This window comes from Tiliqua scincoides, chromosome 4 (genome assembly GCF_035046505.1).
Source record: "Tiliqua scincoides isolate rTilSci1 chromosome 4, rTilSci1.hap2, whole genome shotgun sequence".
NCBI lineage: Eukaryota > Metazoa > Chordata > Lepidosauria > Squamata > Scincidae > Tiliqua > Tiliqua scincoides.
In genome coordinates, this window is record NC_089824.1 from 185,037,944 (window position 1) to 185,058,355 (window position 20,412).

Below are 20,412 nucleotides of genomic sequence, written 5' to 3' on the forward strand. Positions count from 1 at the left end.
AGGGGTGAGCAGTGAGGTAGCAAAGTTTGCAGACGACACCAAATTTTTCCGAGTGGTGAAGACCAGAAGTGATTGTGAGGAGCTCCAGAAGGATCTGGCAGAATGGGCAGCAAAATGGCAGATGCGTTTCAATGTAAGTAAGTGTAAAGTCATTGGGGCAAAGAATCAAAACTTCACATATAGGCTAATGGGTTCTGAGCTGTCTGTGACAGATCAGGAGAGAGATCTTGGGGTGGTGGTGGACAGGTCGATGAAAGTGTCGACCCAATGTGCGGCGGCAGTAGAGAAGGCCAATTCTATGCTTGAGATCATTAGAAAAGGTATTGAGAACAAAACGGCTAATATTATAATACCGTTGTACAAATTGATGGTAAGGCCACACGTGGAGTATTGTGTCCAGTTCTGGTCGCCACATCTCAAAAAGGATATCGTGGAAGTGGAAATGGAAAAGGTGCAAAAGAGGGCAACTAAGATGATTGCTGGGCTGGGGCACCTTCCTTATGAGGAAAGGCATTTGGGCCTCTTCAGCCTAGAAAAGAGATGCCTGAGGGGGGACATGACTGAGACATACAAAATTATGCATGGGAAGGATAAAGTGAATAGAGATGCTCTTTACACTCTCACATAACACCAGAACCAGGGGACATCCACTAAAATTGAGTGTTGGGACAGTTAGGACAGACAAAAGAAAATATTTCTTTACTCAGCGTGTGGTCGGTCTGTGGAACTCCTTGCCGCAGGATGTGGTGACGGCTTCTGGCCTGGATGCCTTTAAAAGGGGATTGGACAAGTTTCTGGAGGGAAAATCCATTAAGGGTTACAAGCCATGATGTGTATGTGTAACCTCCTGATTTTAGAAATGGACTATGTCAGATGCAAGGGAGGGCACCAGAATGCAGGTCTCTTATTATCAGGTGTGCTCCCTGGGGCATTTGGTGGTGCAGCTGTGAGATATAGGAAGCTGGACTAGATGGCCTATGGCCCGATCCAGTGGGGCTGTTCTTATGTTCTTATTCCATGGCCAAAAAAAGACCCAAAATACATGTTTTTAAGGATTCTGTGGCTAGAACTACAGCTCAGTAAATATTCATACAAGTGAACAGAATAACGTTTAAGAAAAATACATACCAAACCTCTGTACGGAGCTGGAGTGATTTGACTGGTCAGGCTCTGAGGGTTTTACTAGTGAAGATGGACCACATATACCTATAAAATTCAGGGAAAACCCTTAGCAACTGAAATCATTCACTAGTCTAAGTATATAAGCTGCATGCCATGTGATGACTGCTGTTAAGGGGATTGCTTAGTTTTGGGAAGAGTATCCATGGCAGGGCTTTTCAGCCTTTTTGATTTTTTGCAAGACCCATTGCCACCATGAGTGCAATCCTGCTGTTGGCAGGATTGGTGAAATGTAATGTGTAGCCCAGCCCTTACACAGCACCATTTCAGAAATGTGGTGAAAGCTTGGCTAGCTCCTATATAAAGGAATGGAATAGGAAGCCAGAGGAGATTTCATGCTAAAAATTTTCGTTTTCTGTTCACAATTCAGCCTCCACGGAGAAATGTAGATTTTTAATTAAGTCCTGTTTCTGAAGCCCTTTGAGATGCCCAGTGAAAGATAATGGAGTAGCACAATGTGTTTTTATTCATCCAGTAAATGACGAAGTGCCCTTTGCTCCCAACAGAATGATTATGGGTTATGTTTCCTTGGCATCTCACAGACCCAGGCTACAACACTAAACCACATCTGTATACCACATATAAGCTGCCAACAGGCTAGATCTTTAAGATACTTACTGTTTTTCACACTTCGTAAAATTTTCAAACTCTGGGGGGAAAAAATCAGAGTGTCCTTTTATTGACATTAAGAAAGCACTGTTTAATCATTTAGAAAAGATAACTGAAAAATGAATTACAATGAGCAGTTATGCAGGCAGCATTTATGCTTGCACCACACTGTCCAAAAAGTACTGTACTTTGTACGGTAGTTCATGACTTGAAGAGTATGTTGTATGACACACACATATACAAAGCAGAACCCATGGCAAGCCAAATTGGCCACCCGTCAACTGGCCAAACTGGCCACCATCATGTCAAAGGGGTATTTGCAGAATGATGCCCGTTGAAGGGTGGTCAGTCAGTATAATTTATTAGACATAGCAGGCATGGAAAGGCTTCATAACGCACCCAGTTATTGTGCTGGTAAATAAAAATATTAGTACCCATGGACAACAAAATCTTTGAATATTTGATCAATGATCATGTCGCCATATATGGCAAAGCAAGCAATTGCAGAACTCCTCTGCCCCTTCCAGAAACATTCTGCATCCAGCCAGCGTTTTGGCACTCATTTAGGAATATGTACATTTGGCATCATTATCATATTCACATTTCAGCAATTTTCAGGCAGAGGGGTTTATGATGATCAGGAATGCTAAATCAGCATGCATGACTATTGCTCTGAAAGCATTTTGCTTTCTGTTTGTGACAAGATGTGATCCGAGCTGTTACAGAGACTGTTGGAGTTAGTGAGTAGATGACCTTGCTCTTTGGGCAGGGGTGTACTGAGTGGCCCTCAGAGCTTGTACTGAGTGGCCCTCAGTACACTAAGCTTATACTAAGTACACAATCCTAACCAGGTTTACTCAGAAGTAAGTCCTAATCTATTTAATGCGGCTTACTCTCAGGAAAGTGTGGTTAGGATTGCAGCCTAAGTAAGTTTTTGATTATTGTGATTATTTTTAATTGTGCAGGACTGCTGCCTATGGCCTGGATCATTATCCCTTTTCTCAACAGAAGATAGTAAAATGACAAATCTCTCCCTCTCCCCCATGAGAAGTGACTGGGGAACATTTGGGTTTGTCTCGCTAGCTCCTTACTGTTTTCAAGACAGAGTTGGGGAATTGTTTACTCTGGAAGTTGTGGGCAAAGTGAGCATTCTGTTCACTTCCCAGAGCAGCAGGACTGCAGGGGCAGGAAGGGAACCTCAGCTAAGTGAGATCTCCAGATCCAAAGGAAAGGGAAACTGGCTTCTCCTTGTACTTTCAGCTGTCCCATCAGCCACATTGCCCTGGCATTCGAAAGGTCTATCAAAAGCAGTCTGTAGCTTCAGCAAATCTCGAAACTGATCCAAGATTAACATCCTTGGTCTTTCTAAAAAAGTTAAGAACATAAGAACATAAGAACAGCCCCACTGGATCAGGCCATAGGCCCATCTAGTCCAGCTTCCTGTATCTCACAGCGGCCCACCAAATGCCCCAGGGAGCACACCAGATAACAAGAGACCTCATCCTGGTGCCCTCCCTTGCATCTGGCATTCTGACATAGCCCATTTCTAAAATCAGGAGGTTGCGCATACACATCATGGCTTGTCCCCGTAATGGATTTTTCCTCCAGAAACTTGTCCAATCCCCTTTTAAAGGCGTCCAGGCTAGACGCCATCACCACATCCTGTGGCAAGGAGTTCCACAGACCGACCACACACTGAGTAAAGAAATATTTTCTTTTGTCTGTCCTAACCAGCCCAACACTCAATTTTAGTGGATGTCCCCTGGTTCTGGTATTATGTGAGAGTGTAAAGAGCATCTCCCTATCCACTCTGTCCATCCCCTGCATAATTTTGTATGTCTCAATCATGTCCCCCCTCAGGCGTCTCTTTTCTAGGCTGAAGAGGCCCAAATGCCGTAGCCTTTCCTCATAAGGAAGGTGCCCCAGCCCCGTAATCATCTTAGTCGCTCTCTTTTGCACCATTTCCATTTCCACTATGTCTTTGAGATGCGGCGACCAGAACTGGACACAATACTCCAGGTGTGGCCTTACCATAGATTTGTACAACGGCATTATAATACTAGCTATTTTGTTCACAATACCCTTCCTAATGATCCCAAGCATAGAATTTGCCTTCTTCACTGCCGCCGCACATTGGGTCGACACTTTCATCGACCTGTCCACCACCACCCCAAGATCTCTCTCCTGATCTGTCAGACAGCTCAGAACCTATCAGCCTATATCTAAAGTTTTGATTTTTTGCCCCAATGTGCATGACTTTACACTTACTGACATTGAAGCACATCTGCCATTTTGCTGCCCATTCTGCCAGTCTGGAGAGATCCTTCTGGAGCTCCTCACAATCACTTCTGGTCTTCACCACTCGGAAAAGTTTGGTGTCATCTGCAATCTTAGCCACTTCACTGCTCAACCCTGTCTCCAGGTCATTTATGAAGAGGTTGGAAAGCACCGGTCCCAGGACAGATCCTTGGGGCACACCGCTTTTCACCTCTCTCCATTGTGAAAATTGCCCATTGACACTCACTCTCTGCTTCCTGGCCTCCAACCAGTTCTCAATCCACGAGAGGACCTGTCCTCTAATTCCCTGACCGTGGAGTTTTTTCAGTAGTCTTTGGTGAGGGACTGTGTCAAACGCCTTCTGAAAGTCCAGATATAAGTCCATGGGTTCTCCCGCATCCACATGCCTGTTGACCTTTTCAAAGAATTCTATAAGGTTTGTGAGGCAAGACTTACCCTTACAGAAGCCATGCTGACTCTCCCTCAGCAAGGCCTGTTCATCTATGTGTTTTGAGATCCTATCTTTGATGAGGCAGTCCACCATCTTACCCAGTATGGATGTTAGGCTGACCGGCCTATAGTTTCCCGGGTCCCCCCTCTTTCCCTTTTTAAAGATAGGAGTGACACTTGCTATCCTCCAATCTTCTGACACCGTGGCCATTTTGAGGGACAAGTTGCATATTTCAGTCAAGAGATCAGCAACTTCATTCTTCAATTACTTAGTAACTCTTGGGTGGATGCCATCAGGGCCCGGTGACTTATTGATCTTTAATTTATCAGTGAGGTCTGAAACATCCCTTTTAACCTCTCTGACTTAATTCCTTGGTCAGGAGGGGCCGTTTTGAGGGACAAGTTAATTACAGTTGATTGCACTGTTCCATAGCTAAGCTACAGAATTTGTCTTTCATGTTTGCTTTTCTCTCTTGCTTTGAGCTCCCCCTAGTACTATGAATGAGAAACATGCCAGGCTTCAGTTTTTACGTCTTAGAAGCTTTTCAGATATACAGTATACTGGGACTAGCTCCGGCTTGAAGCATCACATACCATATCCATATGATGAGGAGATCAAGGAGAACAAATTTGGCAGCACAACAACAGATCTGCTCTTACTTTCTTTTTTTTAAAAAATAATCATTTGAGATGTCAGCTGACAAAGAGGGAGTGTACAACCTTTTTCCCTGGGACTGCAATAGCAGGGGAAAGTCACTTTGCCTCTGCCATGGGCTACATGTTCATGGGCAGTTGTACCACCTTCATCCCAGAAGGAACTTCAGCAAGGGAAAACCAGCCCCAGCATGGTATAAACACCTGCTAACAACCTGCCCCTTTATTCAAGCTTTATCAAATTAATCTCTCTCTACCCTTTCCCTCTGCACCTATGCCATTGCACATCTTCTCTATTAGAACATGAACCCCGAGGGCAAGGTCTTCTTGCCATGTATGGACAGCTGCTGACACTAGCACATGTTGCGTTTTAATTTCTGTGGACTGCTTTGGGAGTTTTTTTTTCTAAAAAGCAAGATATAGTAATAAATATTGATAGCACTGCCACATGGGAAAGACTTTCACATTTATTAAGAGGGCTAAATTGGTGTTCTCTGCTTGAGCATAGCCAGAGAGTACTAGGCCTCCAAATGGTTACAAACTATATTTTTTTTTAGTTGGCAACCTTCAGTCTCGAAAGACTATGGTATCGCGCTCTGAAAGGTGGTTCTGGAACAGCGTCTAGTGTGGCTGAAAAGGCCGATTCGGGAGTGACAATCCCTTCCACACTGGGAGCAAGTGTAGTCTGTCCCTGGCCTGTCTCCCTGGCTATGGGCCTTCCTTCTTTGCCTCTTAGCCTCAGACTGTTGGCCAAGTGTCTCTTCAAACTGGGAAAGGCCATGTTGCACAGCCTGCCTCCAAACTATACAAACTAGTTACAAACTATAGAGGACCAAACTACTGTACATGTTACATTAAATGCACCATTGACCCAGAAATGCTTGTTTTTTTATTTGCCATCAGTTGCAGGGGGGGATCCAGATTGAGATTACTGCATGTTGGAGGCTGCAGAGGAAAGCTCCCACTAACATCAACAGGGGCTTTCCAACTAGAGCAAATAGAAGTCATGAGGGGGGTAAACCCATCTCAGAATCATAGTGCGTAAGGGGTTAAAACCTGCCATGCTTTTGTGGTCACATTCTATTCAGCTCTCCTGATGACAACAGAAATGCTAGGGAGGTGGAGAAATCACAGTTTTTCGGTGACACAATGCAATGATTTAACTCCTACAGAAAGACAATTTCCCTACTAACAGAAATGTTACCTGAATTCCTTGCAATAACTGGACAACATTTGTACAGTTTGCATGAGGGAAAGAAAAAGAGGTTTTCTTCACCTACTTGAAGGAGACAAGCAGTATTTCTACTGCTCTCCTGCTTCTAAAAAAAAAAAAAAAAAAAAAGAATACCAATGCTTTCCTACCACTTTCCACACTCCATTTTCTTTACCTTACTCCTTCTGAAGCATTTTGCTTCCTTTGGTGACTTGTCAGTTGAATTAATCCCTGAATCTCTGAGATCTGCAACTTTGTTCAAAACAGATGGCAAACCTAGGAAAACAGAACACATTCAGTTAAAAAAAAATCACTAAAAAGAAACCTCTGTACAAAGGAGAAGAAGCTAAAATATGAAAAAAAAAAATAAATTCCCAAATGTATGCAACTCTATAAAAACAAATATAGATGGAGGACTAAAAACTTGCTTGCCATTGAACACATCTGTTCACAGGTGACAAATGCAGGAAGGTTTAAATAAGATTGCAAATCTACCTCCCTACATGACAATCAATTTGAAAAACTGATACAAGTGCATTTAAAATTCCTTACTTAATATCAAACATGTATGCTAACAGCAGCCAGGAGGTTTAAAAATGCTGTAAGCAGCACATGTGAAATGCGTGAGACCACCTGCAACAGTCTCCATCACTGTAGGAGGTGCAAAAATTGATACCACAGTTCCAATAAAGGCTGAGAGTTGCCTTCGTACACCATGCTTGCAATCGTACACATGATTCACTGTGAGGTTTTTCCATGTGATGCTGGATATGATCCTTTGAGGAGAAAAAACCAGTTAACCAGGGCAAGTGGCCCATTCTTCTCTAATTATTTTACACCCAGTTGTAGTTATATTAGAATTCTAGAGGTGTTTAGCTGAAAGAGATCTGAGAGTTTAGTTAAATTCCAGGATACAACCTTCCTGGTGCTCAATTCCAAAAATAAAAGTTCTCAGCCCAAGTCTACAACAAAACCATACCATTTATCCTGGAAACTCTTCTTAATCCTAAATTTTGGGGGCAGGCTGTGGTTTCTTGGTAGTGAGGAAGGACTTCCCATATTCATGAATACTTTGTTAGTGATTCATATACAGTATAACATAATTCAGGAAAACAAAGCAGAAAACAGGTTGCAGTTCTCATCCCCAATATATTTTATGCCCAAGTATTCCTTCACCCTATTCTTACCCTAGTGCAGAGGTTTCTAAAGTGTGCTATTGTGCCATCTCAGATAATCACGGCACACTTGCAGGGAACCTTGGGATGTCCCTGATCACCCTCCTACCTATCCCACCAGGCACCACCATTTTGGATCTCACAAAATCCCAGTCTTGGGTACAGTTATCATTCTAGGGGCCCTGCAGTCACGACCGCCCTTGCTAGGAGCCCTCTCACCATCTAAAAATCCCTGATACAAGGTTGCTGAATCAACCGTACTTACATTCCTCATCTGCAAGAATGAACGACTCCGGAGTTCTTTCAGGAAGTGGTGGAGGGGAAGAAGAGCGACCCGGATAATAATACTCTGGTAACCAATGCAATGAAAGCAATGGAAAACAAAACATTTCTATTAGTTCACTTTTGAAAAGCTTCAGTGTAGGTTTAGTTGGACCAAGTTAGATTGTCTTCAGTCAGCATTAATATGCCATTCTTCCCAGCAGATTTTGCAAGCATCCTAAGGCTCCCATGTACATATGAAGAATCTCTGAAACATTCCTAAAGCAATGGAGCCTGAAGATAGACCGGCTCTTGGAACAAGTATTTACCAACAGCAGGAAGAAATTAACATGACACCTTAGTATCAGGTAGCAGATCTTGGTTAGCGTACTGCAAATGTTTTCCACTGACAACAAAAACAATTAATTTTCATAGGATATGGCACTTTATAACAGGCTATATTCAAGTTTCATTAGAAAGCAAGCAGTATGGTAGGAAGACAGACTGATAGAAATGCCAGGAGAATATATACCTGATCTGGGTCTCATTAGCTTCACACTCTGAAAATGAACAAAAGGAGAATACTGTATATTGCTTCAGTCCAAGATGACGATATTTCACTTCTAGTGAGCTGACATGGACAACAAAATACACCAGAACACTTATGTGCCCTCATTGTAAATGAATGGACAACAAATGCATTATTTGTCATTTGTCAAGACTGTCGTTATTTCTGACTTCAAAACTGATTCATAAAAAAGGGCTGTGTGGTTCAGGAGCCAGAGTGGTTTAATGAGAAAAAAGGATTCAGTTCCTGAAAATGATGCCAATTCACTTCAAGCAAGTCTCCTCTTATTTTCTCAATTCTGTTAAGGAATTGAAGACATTTTTCATCCTGGTGTTAGCAAGTAACAGAGAGCCCTGATCACGTTTTGACTGGTTAATATACTCTTCTAAGGCCTCTCTGTGCTTTCAGTTTCAGGAAGTCTTAATTACTTCCCACTCCTGTAAGCGGTTCTGCACTGTATCGGTTGTGCAGAAATAAGAATAGCAACCCTAGGGAAATTCAGCAATGGTGCATACACACATGCTGGTAGTTGTAGAGACCTGCCTACAGAACAGTATACACAGTGATAGTTTATGGCTCGAACTACGTATTACTTGGTTTTTAAAAAAAAATTAAATAGTGGGTAGATTAGAGAACTGGGCTTTAAGCCTGCCACTTTTATTATCTCATTCCAGATTGCCAAGGGGGAGAAAGCCATCATTAGCACATAGCAGCAGTGAGAACTGCGACCATTGAAGGAAAAGAGTTGAAGCCCCCTCTCCATGGTTCCAATCTGTGTGTGTGGGGTGAACCAAGTGTTAAAAAAGCATATGCCTAAAGTAATGTGCAGTTTGACCCTAAGAATGGTCTATCAACACTGACAAACCCCTTGAATCCAACAGTTATTCTGTTTCGTCCATTTCCTAGATGATTCCTAGTGAGTCACTTCAGATCCCACTTCATTTGAGAAAGAGGGTTATGTATTTGCAGCTAAAACAACAAAGAGACTTGTAACTAATGCCAACGTCAGTTTGCTGGTGGTCCTGGGAAAAACACTGTACTAGGCCCCTTTTCGTCTGTCATTCACACTGACAGTGCATTGGAAACTACCACTGTCATTGGTGCTGAGCATTCAGTTCTTGCATAGCCTGGTAGCCCGTCTGATGGGCATAGGCCTTCAGCCAGTGCCCACCCAGCCAGCCACTCATGTTCCCTCTCCAGAAGAACCAATTTATTTCATTATAAGCTTTAGCAGAGTACAGCACTCCACCATTAGTAACTGTCTCAATCTCTACTGGAATGTTCTGGGCAGCTCTGGATGCCTGCTGTCAGACAACTCGTTGAAAGTTAGTGCAGCCTGTTATTTGTCCTGGCCTCAGCTGTTGGAATCCAAATATCTGCAACAATTCAGTTATACAAAGTGGTAGGCTTTGTTTTTGCAGAAGTCAGGAGATCTATATAGCAATATTGCTGGGAGAGATGAATAAAGTCTCTAATGAGTTACCTTACTTGGCCTCAGTCTCACAGAGTCATCAGATAATTTCAGCTGAGACAGGCTGCTCCATTGTTTAGGGATTTCAATTTTTTCCTTCTTGGATGGTAATTGGTGATTTGAAGCTACCAATGAAGAGTCATCTATAAAAGATAAAACTAAAAAATTGGTTTTTGCTTTTTCTAAACACTTCCTGGACAGTAGAAGTATCTAAGAAATGGATGACAGCCACATCTCTCACAAGGCTTTCTGCCATCAATACAACTGTATTCTGTTAGCTGCTTGGGCTCACCATTTTCACCAGGTACAATAAAAGACTCCGGGGTTCTCTCTGGAAGTGGGGGAGGAATGTCATCATCCAACTGGGGAGAAACTGTAAATCCAAAACATTGAAAAGTTAAAGTGCTTAGATTACAAAAAAAAATCCACTATAGACATGTGAGTAAATCAAATTCATTACTAAAACTGAAAATCTTGTCCTGATCTGCTGGATTTTGCTCACTTGGCAGCACAGATTTATCCAAATGGGTCATCAATATGATGCCACCAAATCATCCAACCCACTACTGGAGTATTTTGATGGGAAGTCACTTTTCAACGCTGCAAATCGCCCTCCTTCCCTTAGCTGTCTTTTGCTCAAATTTAAAAATAAAGCATTTTAAAAGATGGAGACAAACAGCAGCCTCGAGGGAGGGGGGATTTCTAGGGGGAAAACAGCACCAAGAAAGGGTTAAATCTACTCTCCCCCCCAACACAATCTTGATTCAGATTGTGGCCCCTCCAGGACTGCTTTTTTAAAGAAAGAACTGTGGCTGGTCCCAAGCATAGGAAGTAAAAGCATGGTGAACATCATGGCTAGTCTGAGAGTGAGCTACAGCCCATACTCTGCTTGTGTTGCACATTACTGTCATCTAACTGCTCTTTCAAAAATTATGGGTAACCAATGGCAGACCAAAATCTTTACCATGGGGTTGTGGTGATTAGGGAATTACATTGCCCAAAACTATGTTCAATATCCAAGCATATAGCCCTGTTCAGACAATTTACAGACACCTGAATGCCCACTATGAAAATACTGTAACACCAAGTTGCAATATGTGTTGTAAGATCTTATGCTGTGGAATAATGAAAGCAACAGAATGAAACTCTCTTTGCACTATTGTTGGAAATAAAGACCACTCAACCACATTGAACCTGGAGGTATCAACAAAATGTAAAACACGAACACTTGTGTATCTAAGGTCCCAAGTTCACAGGACATTAATCCAGAATGAAACTGGATAATGTGAACATTTATCTTCATTATCATTGCCAATCAATCTGGAATAATGTATGCCACTTAATATCTGAACAGAATCCAAATCCAGGAAATACTATGACTGATGGTACACTCCAAATATGGCCTCTGCTGAAGAATTCCTCCAACCCCTTTTTCTCACAGGACATTTTTCACAGAGAAGACTAAAACGGTTCTTTTGCAACAAAGTTTGTCATGTAAAATGTACATTGATCAGAAAGTTAATTCTCATTACAAATGCATGTCCTTTGCTAAACATCACAATCAGATGCACATAAACACAGGGTAACAGAGAAGCTCAAAGACAATTTAAGCTTTGTGTTTGAAAATGCTGTTCCATTTAGGTATCCCATCCATCTTTCATTTTTAGTGCTATATAAATGCCTTTAAAAGCTTTTGTTGTTGAGGAAAAACCAGTAGATAAATATTCTGCAATAATAATCCACATACCAGCCAAACTTATATCTGCTTAAACTCAGCTGGGATCACATGAAAACTAAAATCAGCAATAGGATTCCAAAAATCAGGTACACTAATATAGCTTCAGTGATCATGTAGTCCACTGGTGTGGTGGAGAGATACCTATGGAAATGTACAATATGAACAGTCAGGCCTCACATAGATTGGCCAACCCTTCATGACCTGGAGATTCTAGGAATCAGCATCAATCTGCTGTAAGCATTCCAAGAATTACATCACATTGGGGGGGGGGGAATCTCCAGCAATATAGCTTCAGAGTTGGCAACCCTACATGTGCATCATTTGTAGAACCTGGAGACCAAAACATGATAAGCAAGCTCCTATGTGCACTTACAAAAATGTCAATCATAGGACAAATTACCTATACACCATTCCCTTCTAATTCAAGAGATACAAAAGGTGCCTAACAGCCAGTTCCTATTCAAGCTGCTCAGAGGCAAGTCCCACTATAGTCAATGGGGCTTACTCCCAGGTAAGCGGGGATAAGATTGTAATGAGGATCACAAGTTCTCATTAACTTACTCTGGCAGGCTGATTCCACTGCATCCAGTGGGGGAGTATCCTGGGCCTGAGGCTTACATAGCAGTAGATCGGGTCTTGCACTGTCTAAGGGCCGGGTGCTGGTGTCTGTTACAGATGAAAAAGGGGAAACAGGCAGTTCCAGAGCAGAGTCAGGAAGTGTCGGGGAGCATGGGTCCTCTGAAGAGAATGAAGAAAAGTATGGATCCTCTGCTGATAAAATACAGGGCTGACGGCATAACTTCCTGGGTGTATAATGCTGGGTATTGCTTGACAGTGGATCCAAGTCAACTTTACAGCCTCCAGACTGGCGATCCAAACAGGAGTCAGAGTTCTTACTTGTCAACATTTGGGTAGTTCTTTGTGATACTAACTCAAAAGGGGTTGATTTGGTCCTTGTCAGGAGTGCCTGTGAATCTGAGCTTGTTCCACTTTCACCCTCTGCTTGCATAGCAAGAGGGAGCTCTGCATGAAAGTCACCACTGAAATCCAAACTGTGATGTTTGTGGAGTGGCTGTCTTGTTAAACAAGAGTTCCAGTCTATGATGGCATCCATGTTTCTGCTGCTGCTGCTACAGTTCAAAGCTCCAATAGAAAATGATTGTTTGACAGGAGAGGCATCCACCTTGGGTCCATGTATGTCTACTGGGTCCATGTATGAGCCCCATACATCATGACCAGGATGCTGAGATGTCTCCTGTTCCTCTTGCATCAAACTACAACAAAGATAACATGGTTTCAGAGCTATGATTATGCAAAAAGTTCTTTCTCCATGCACATGAAACTCCATAGTGCTACTATGTCATGAGTAAATGAGAGCACATAGTTTCCCCTCTTATGAAAAATACACTTCAAAGAGAGTCACACCTGCTTCTATATTGTTATACTGAGCCCTGTTTTTAGTTCTTGAACCTTGTGCCACCAACACTTCCATACTGTGAAAAATAGCAAAACATTAAAAAAAACAAAAACCACTCATCTTGTCAACACCCTAGTCAACAAGAAGCTTATAACTGGATGGACAAACTGCTAGAAATGCTTACATGCAGTGGTGTAGCTAGTGATCATGTAGCCTGGTGCCTGAGCCTGTGCCAAGCTCAAAATGATGCCCTGGAAGTATTGTCACACCCAGGCTTTTAAAAAAGTGAAAATGGGGGAAAATCCACTTCCTCCCCCCCTCATCAGCTTGTTGCCCACTTGCTCTGCCACCTCCCCCCAGGATCCCCCATATTAACACCTTATTGGTTCCCTGCTGCATCATAACAACTCCTAATTGGTCAGTTTTAAGTTAAGAAAATCCAGTTTTTGTTACATAATGCAGTTGTGTTTTTATTTTCTGGTTATTTGGCTATAACTTTGGATAGAATCGAGATATTTTGACACAGTTTATTTTATTGCATTCTGCATTAAATTCCACTTTGAATGGTATATAACATGACAGTATTATTCAAAAATACAAAGGTTTTCACAGTTTTGGCCACTCATGTCAAGCTCAGGTTGTTGCCCCCTTAAAGCTTGTTTGCCAGTGAAATTGCTACTCCATACATCTCCTTCGATATGCCACTGCTTCCATGTACATAAAAATAAATTGCAACAGTTTTGTTTGGTGACTTTTTGGGTATGTAGCAGTGCACAGACATCCAAGCAGCACATCTCTTTATAAGGCAAAATGCAGACTGGCAATTACCAGTGAAAAGGAGATCAAAATTGGTTGCGTAGGCAACTCCTCCATGCATTTCAATCAGATAATTGTCTGTTTTGGATAAAATGGGACACCACAGTACTGCTATTCTTAGTTTCAGAGCACGATACCATAGTCTTTCGAGACTGAAGGTTGCCAACAGTCATTCATACTGATATCGCCCTATACAGCACTGTATCAAATACAGAAGTGATATTTATGAACTTCATTAAAGATGAGAGTTAGTAGACAGAATACAATCTACAAATGATTAGTCAAGGATGGAATAAGGGCATAAGAGAACCCTGAAGGATCATCAGACCAATCTCCATCTTATTTAGCATCTTATTTTCAACAGTGGCCATCCAGATGCTTTTGGAAAGCTAGCGCTCCAACAGAGCATAAAATCAATAGCCCACTCCAGCTGTTGTCCCCCAGGACAACTGCAGCTGAAAACAGAGGTTCCATTTAGATATCATGGCCAGTAGCTGTCAACAGAAAAATTAATGGAGGAGTGGTCTAAGAACAGCTCCATAGCAATGGAGGAACAAGACAAACTAGAGAAAGATACATCAGTAACAAAACTTTGCACTCTCTCTAGCTAAGAGGGAACCGTGGATATAAACCACAGCAAACCTAAGCACTTCTAAGTTGCATTGTTTCAGTGGGAGAGATAAGTACATATTTAATTCTTCCACTAAAATGAGTGGAATTTAAACAAAATACATAACGCATCATAAAATATAACAGAAAACATAAAATACAGCATAAAAATGAGCATTTTAAAGTTTGCTCTTACCTGTTCAATGGAGCCTGGAACATTCTGGCTGTTGGTTGGTTTACCTCAGTCTACGAAAAGACAGTAATATGAGTTTTTGAAGGTATCAGAGGTCAACTAGGTTGGCTCATGCTCACCTGGCCAGGTTGACCCCTAGAATGTCAGTACTGCTGATAGTGATAGTGATAGAGCTTAATGTACTATCAGGTGTGGGTGGGGGAGTCACACAGAGCTCCAGCAATTTGGCACCGGAGGTTGATGAGAGTGCAAGAGCTTGATATGGTTACAGGAGTGACTCCACTTGTGGGGTAGGTGCCAAGAGCCCATGCCAATGCCAGAACCCTCCAGGCCAGAAGCATAGACCATGTACAAGAGATCAGGCACATTATGTCTATTCAGTCCCTGAAAAGAAATTCAGAAGTATTGTGATTTTTGTGATTATTGTGATTCAGAAGTATTGTGAACATAATTTTAGAATGTAATTTTTTTGTGTGCTTTTCATGGTGATAGATGTTGCTTTTAGAGATACTGTTGGAGGGGGAAAAAAACCCCCAGAGCAGGACAAAATGAAAAATAAGAACATAAGAACAGCCCCACTGGATCAGGCCATAGGCCCATCTAGTCCAGCTTCCTGTATCTCACAGCAGCCCACCAAATGCCCCAGGGAGCACACCAGATAACAAGATACCTCATTCTGGTGCCCTCCCTTGCATCTGGCATTCTGACATAGCCCATTTCTAAAATAAGGAGGTTGTACATGCACATCATGGCTTGTAACCCGTAATGGATATTTCCTCCAGAAACTTGTCCAATCCCCTTTTAAAGGCGTCCAGGCCAGACGCCGTCACCACATCCTGTGGCAAGGAGTTCCACAGAACAACCACGCGCTGAGTAAAGAAATATTTTCTTTTGTCTGTCCTAACTCTCCCAACACTCAATTTTAGTGATGTCCCCTGGTTCTGGTGTTATGTGAGAGTGTAAAGAGCATCTCCCTATCCACTCTGATCATCCGCTGCATAATTTTGTATGTCTCAAACATGTCCCCCCTCAGGCGTCTCTTTTCTTGGCTGAAGAGGCCCAAACGCCATAGCCTTTCCTCGTAAGGAAGGTGCCCCAGCCCATAATATAGTTTTTTGCCCCAGCCCAAAATAAAGTTCTCAGCTACTGTATTGAATGCTTATGCTAACAGTAGTGACATCTGCTAGAATAATGTGAAGTAGCTGAAAGATTTCACTCTAAAACATAGCATTTTACAACAGATAACAGCATAGGTCTCTGCCCCAAGGGGCTCACAATCCAGAAATAGACACAAGGGGGATAAAGGAAAGGGTAGGGGTAGAGGCAAAGTAAACCAGGGAAAAATAGTCCACTTCAGTTTCTGGGACTGAACCTCAGCTCCAAATAAGGTCATATCTGTGTGGACTGTTTAGGTGTGCCCTGGCCAGCCACTTAGTCAGCAGGGGGCAATCACAGAAGCACAAGATTCCTGCTCTCAGTAGAACAACTTCTTACGCTATCTCTTCTACTAGTATCAGTACAGGTACATATCCTATACAAATATGCCCCAAATATAATATTTATCAAGCTTGCTCTATGTTTGGGCCATCATGTCGTTATAAAGATGCGCTAGAGGTACGCTTCCTTTAGAAATTATAATCACTTTTCAATGGCTCTCACAATGCCATTTTTGGTAAAATGATGCATTCAAAGGCCAAGAGGTCCTAAAAACCGAGTGAACAGCACCAAGATCTGTGAAACCACATCCTGGTTCAAATACATTGAGTCAACCTGGCGTCCTGTCTCTGCTAAACCACACAACTGCCCACAACACATAACAAAAAGAGCAACTTGCTCAGCTTGAGCTGGAAGTCTCTGCAAATAGTACATCAGTAAGAAATGGAGGGGTTGCTGGACTCCATGTGGATACTGTTAAAAAAAGAAACTGGGGCATTAAAGATTATTCTATGTTTTCCCGATGACTTAATTTACCAAATATACCATTGCTTGTAAAGAGTGAACAATGATGTGGACAGAAGAGAGGTTATACATTATCAAAATTCCATACACTGTAGTCACAAAATCTGAGGAAACATCATGTCAATGAATTTGGGAATTTCCAAATCCAGACCCTTCATACTTCCCCTTATTCAAGTTCCAGAAACTTTGTGAGTGCTCCTAGAGGGGGGCAACAACCACACTGGATGCACCAAAAATCAGTATGCCCAACATCCAGGGTCTACCATCTGTTCTGATCACTTCTAGTCCCAGTGAGCCTGTAGGTATGCAATAAGGTAGTTACAGTGACATACAAAGTGACATACAATTTTGAGACATACAAAAGACGTACAAAATTATGCAGGGGATGGACAGAGTGGATAGAGAGATGCTCTTTACACTCTCACATAACACCAGAACCAGGGGACATCCACTAAAATTGAGTGTTGGGACAGTTAGGACAGACAAAAGAAAATATTTCTTTACTCAGCATGTGGTTGGTCTGTGGAACTCCTTGCCACAGGATGTGGTGATGGCGTCTGGCCAGGATGCCTTTAAAAGGGGATTGGACAAGTTTCTGGAGGAAAAATCCATTACGGGTTGCAAGCCATGATGTGTATGCGCAACCTCCTGATTTTAGAAATGGGCTATGTCAGAATGCCAGATGCAAGGGAGGGTACCAGGATGAGGTCTCTTGTTATCTGGTATTCTCCCTGGGGGATTTGGTGGACCGCTGTGAGATACAGGAAGCTGGACTAGATGGGCCTATGGCCTTATCCAGTGGGGCTGTTCTTACGTTCTTATGTACAGTGACCCTCAGTTTAATAGATTAATGGGGCAAAAAGAGGTGTCCATTAATGCCAACTAGTTTTTAATGAAGCAGAAAACATCCATTGTTTCTAAAGTCTGCTACATTGAGGGTTCACTGCATGCTACTTTAAGTTATTGTTTTTTGGCTCTATTAGGCTCCTTTAGTTGCCTTGCTATAGTGGCTTATGAGAGAAGTTTTATTCCAGGTGGCTTATGTAGCAATAAATTACTGTATTAAGAGTACCCATACTGCTCGATTCAGGTTTGTTTACTGCTTTCCAAAATATTACACACATAACAGCCTGGGTGGCAGAGTAGTATGTACAAGAAATGTTAAACCTGGGTTTAGGAATCACAAACGCTTACCTCCATAGTAACAGAAAGACTGGAGAGTGCCTCAATTTGTCTTTTAAAGAGCTCAGTCACAGCATCATAGACTAACCTATACTGTTCCTGAAAGACAGCAATGAAATCACATGGAGATACATCACATCCTATTTCTTTTTCTACTTCATAAGCCTGGATTGTCCAGTGTAGTAAAGATCTGATGTGCTGACATTTTCTAGCACACAACCACTGTCTCTTAGCTCTCACTTCCTAAATTAAAGATCAGGGAAGTAAATTTAAAAAGCAGATGTGACTGTGTTTCATGCTGAGCTTGGCAATGTGGAAGAGTAAATTGAAGTTCCTACAGCGCTCTGCTTCCCAGACAAGAAATCTGTTTATAGATATAAAATGGAGCGCAAACTTATTCCATGAGTAACCCTGGCATTAATTCTGAGAACAAATTATTTTCTAGTGACAATAAGTATTTGAAGCACAGTGTGTGTGCCTTTTAACCAGTCAGTCTGTTTGGCAAGTTGCTTCTTGGCACATAACCTGGGGAAAAAGGTGTTGATGCTACCAGAGGAAGGGAGGTCAGAGTTCAAGATGCTAAACCATTTTGTAGGTAATCTCCCAAGAGGCTCCCAGTGTCAAAAGGGATCTTGTACATTTTTACTGTCTCACACAAGAATTTCATACCTAGAGCTCAGCATTGTCTATATAGGACAAGCAAGTTTCCTAAAACATCTGATAAGTATGTGGATTAAATGACACCATCTGAATTTTCTGAACATACCTGAGTTTGCACTAGTAAAGGCCTCTGTGTCCGCATTTCCTGAATCAGATGAAAAATGCTGAAGTTCATTGGGAGAATCTGAGGATGAAGAAAAATACAAGAAGAATTGATATTGTGGAATGCTGTAGGACAGACCCAATTATTCGCTCCATACTGGCAGTGCATTTCATATCAGAATTTATCTCAAGTTCCTAGAAGAAGCTTCATCATAAACTGTTCCTCTCTCTTATAAATGTGCCATTCTGGTGGGAAAACTTGTTTTTCCTCCATCAAGAACATCAGTAAATTTCTCTTAGTGTGTAAGTTAAACTAACATTGGAAGATGAATCCTTGCAGCAACATGTATGGCCCGATATATAGTCACATGGAAAGTCAGAACAGATTGTTCACTAAAAGTTTCAAAGGGAAACAAACACTCACTCCATCTTTTAGCATGGTCCATGTATAGTCAACAGCACAGATGACACCTGTTCGTCCACAGCCAGCACTGAGAAAGAAAGAAAGACATGGGGGGCTGCTGAGAGGCAGGCAAGAGTAGCTCTAGTTTATATTTATTATTCAGCACTCAAATTTCTTTTTTCCAGTATGTTAATACAGCAATATTTGAGTTGTTCTGAAAATTCCTTAGTACAGTGTTCTTCAACCTTAGGGCTCTGACCCCAATGGGGTCGCAAAACCTGAGTTGTGGTGTCACAGCAACTTGCAGGAATGAAATAGGTTGAAGACCACTGGACTAGAGCACCACCAGGTAATGGGAGAGGCATCTAGTGTAGCCCTTCAGATACAAGGAGATTGTGTTCCAATCCTGCTCAGGTTCTTTGCAGTTGTGCGAAAATAGCTTTCACTAGTGCCAGGTTTCAGAGGTTCCTGTACCTAGAGGGTACAAAATTAAGCTACTGTGGCAGCCTGCACAACTTCCTGGGTACATCTTCATGAAGGAGTCACATACTCATAAGAATGGCAGAGTGACAGAAGCCTGGAAAGTGAGTGCAGCTAGCAGAGTCACAGAAGACAAATAGGATCCAGCTGAGAGGCATGACCAAGTAGAATTTGCACCTACCACATGACCATATTAGGCTCATGCACACCTGCTCTTGAGCAATAAAAAGGGGGCTTTTAAAATAAGGGGGCTCTTGAGCAATAAAAAGGGACATTTCTGTCCCTTTGGGGTTGAGGTAGGTTATCTCCTGGGATAACTAAGCAGACTCACCTGCAGTGGACACAGACAGGTGCATCACTGTGTGCTTGATAGCATCTCATCTCACATATAAGCTGTAGAATAGGGTCGATAGAAGATGGTACATCATGGTCTGGCCAGTGTTTATAATGAAAATGGTAGACAGTTCTGATTTCCTGTAAAAAGACACAGAAAGGGAGGAAGCTTTGTTTCAACCATGTTATCTAATTTCACAATTATCTCTCCCTGTCTGATGTCACCATAGTCGGATGGGGCAGAGAAGGGAGAAAGTCTGCGTTGATCTTCCTGTATAACCTTCCATCTGTAAATGGAATACACAATGTGCAGTCTATCTGCAGGAACCAAGACTGTACCTAGACCTTACCATTGAGAATGGCTATACAAACTGTGGCAGGCTTTTGTTTCCAAGGCAATATTCCCAAGCCAGGAAAAGCTACAAAAGTAAAAATATGATTTTACCAAACAATGTGGGTTGCAACAAGTCTTTAGAATGAGGCCTACCAGAATTGTTCACTGCTGCCAGAATAGATCTTAATTGTATGGAGTGAGTTCAAGTCCTGAGTAAAATCTGGGCTGGAGCTTGGAACCACTCTAGATTCTGGTATATTACTAGAAAGGTATAGAGTGAATCTTTAAACATATACCCATTGTTCAATTTCTACTGGCCAAGTCCACTG

General features: G+C 42.1%; 1 protein-coding gene across 1 annotated transcript in view; it reads right to left on the bottom strand.

The window, feature by feature from the left end:
* The window catches only part of PTPN22 (protein tyrosine phosphatase non-receptor type 22), a 45,956-nt gene that overhangs the window by 3,482 nt on the left and 22,062 nt on the right, over nt 1-20,412 (bottom strand). The window contains exons 8-20 of the mRNA XM_066625249.1: nt 19,748-19,890; nt 18,958-19,024; nt 18,538-18,615; nt 17,796-17,870; nt 16,401-16,408; nt 12,157-12,947; nt 10,150-10,230; nt 9,870-10,000; nt 8,351-8,378; nt 7,823-7,906; nt 6,558-6,658; nt 1,798-1,828; nt 1,129-1,206 (exon numbers count right to left, since the gene is read on the bottom strand). Coding sequence (XP_066481346.1) covers nt 1,129-1,206; nt 1,798-1,828; nt 6,558-6,658; nt 7,823-7,906; nt 8,351-8,378; nt 9,870-10,000; nt 10,150-10,230; nt 12,157-12,947; nt 16,401-16,408; nt 17,796-17,870; nt 18,538-18,615; nt 18,958-19,024; nt 19,748-19,890 — 1,696 coding nt within the window. The remainder of the gene's footprint in view (nt 1-1,128; nt 1,207-1,797; nt 1,829-6,557; nt 6,659-7,822; nt 7,907-8,350; nt 8,379-9,869; nt 10,001-10,149; nt 10,231-12,156; nt 12,948-16,400; nt 16,409-17,795; nt 17,871-18,537; nt 18,616-18,957; nt 19,025-19,747; nt 19,891-20,412) is intronic.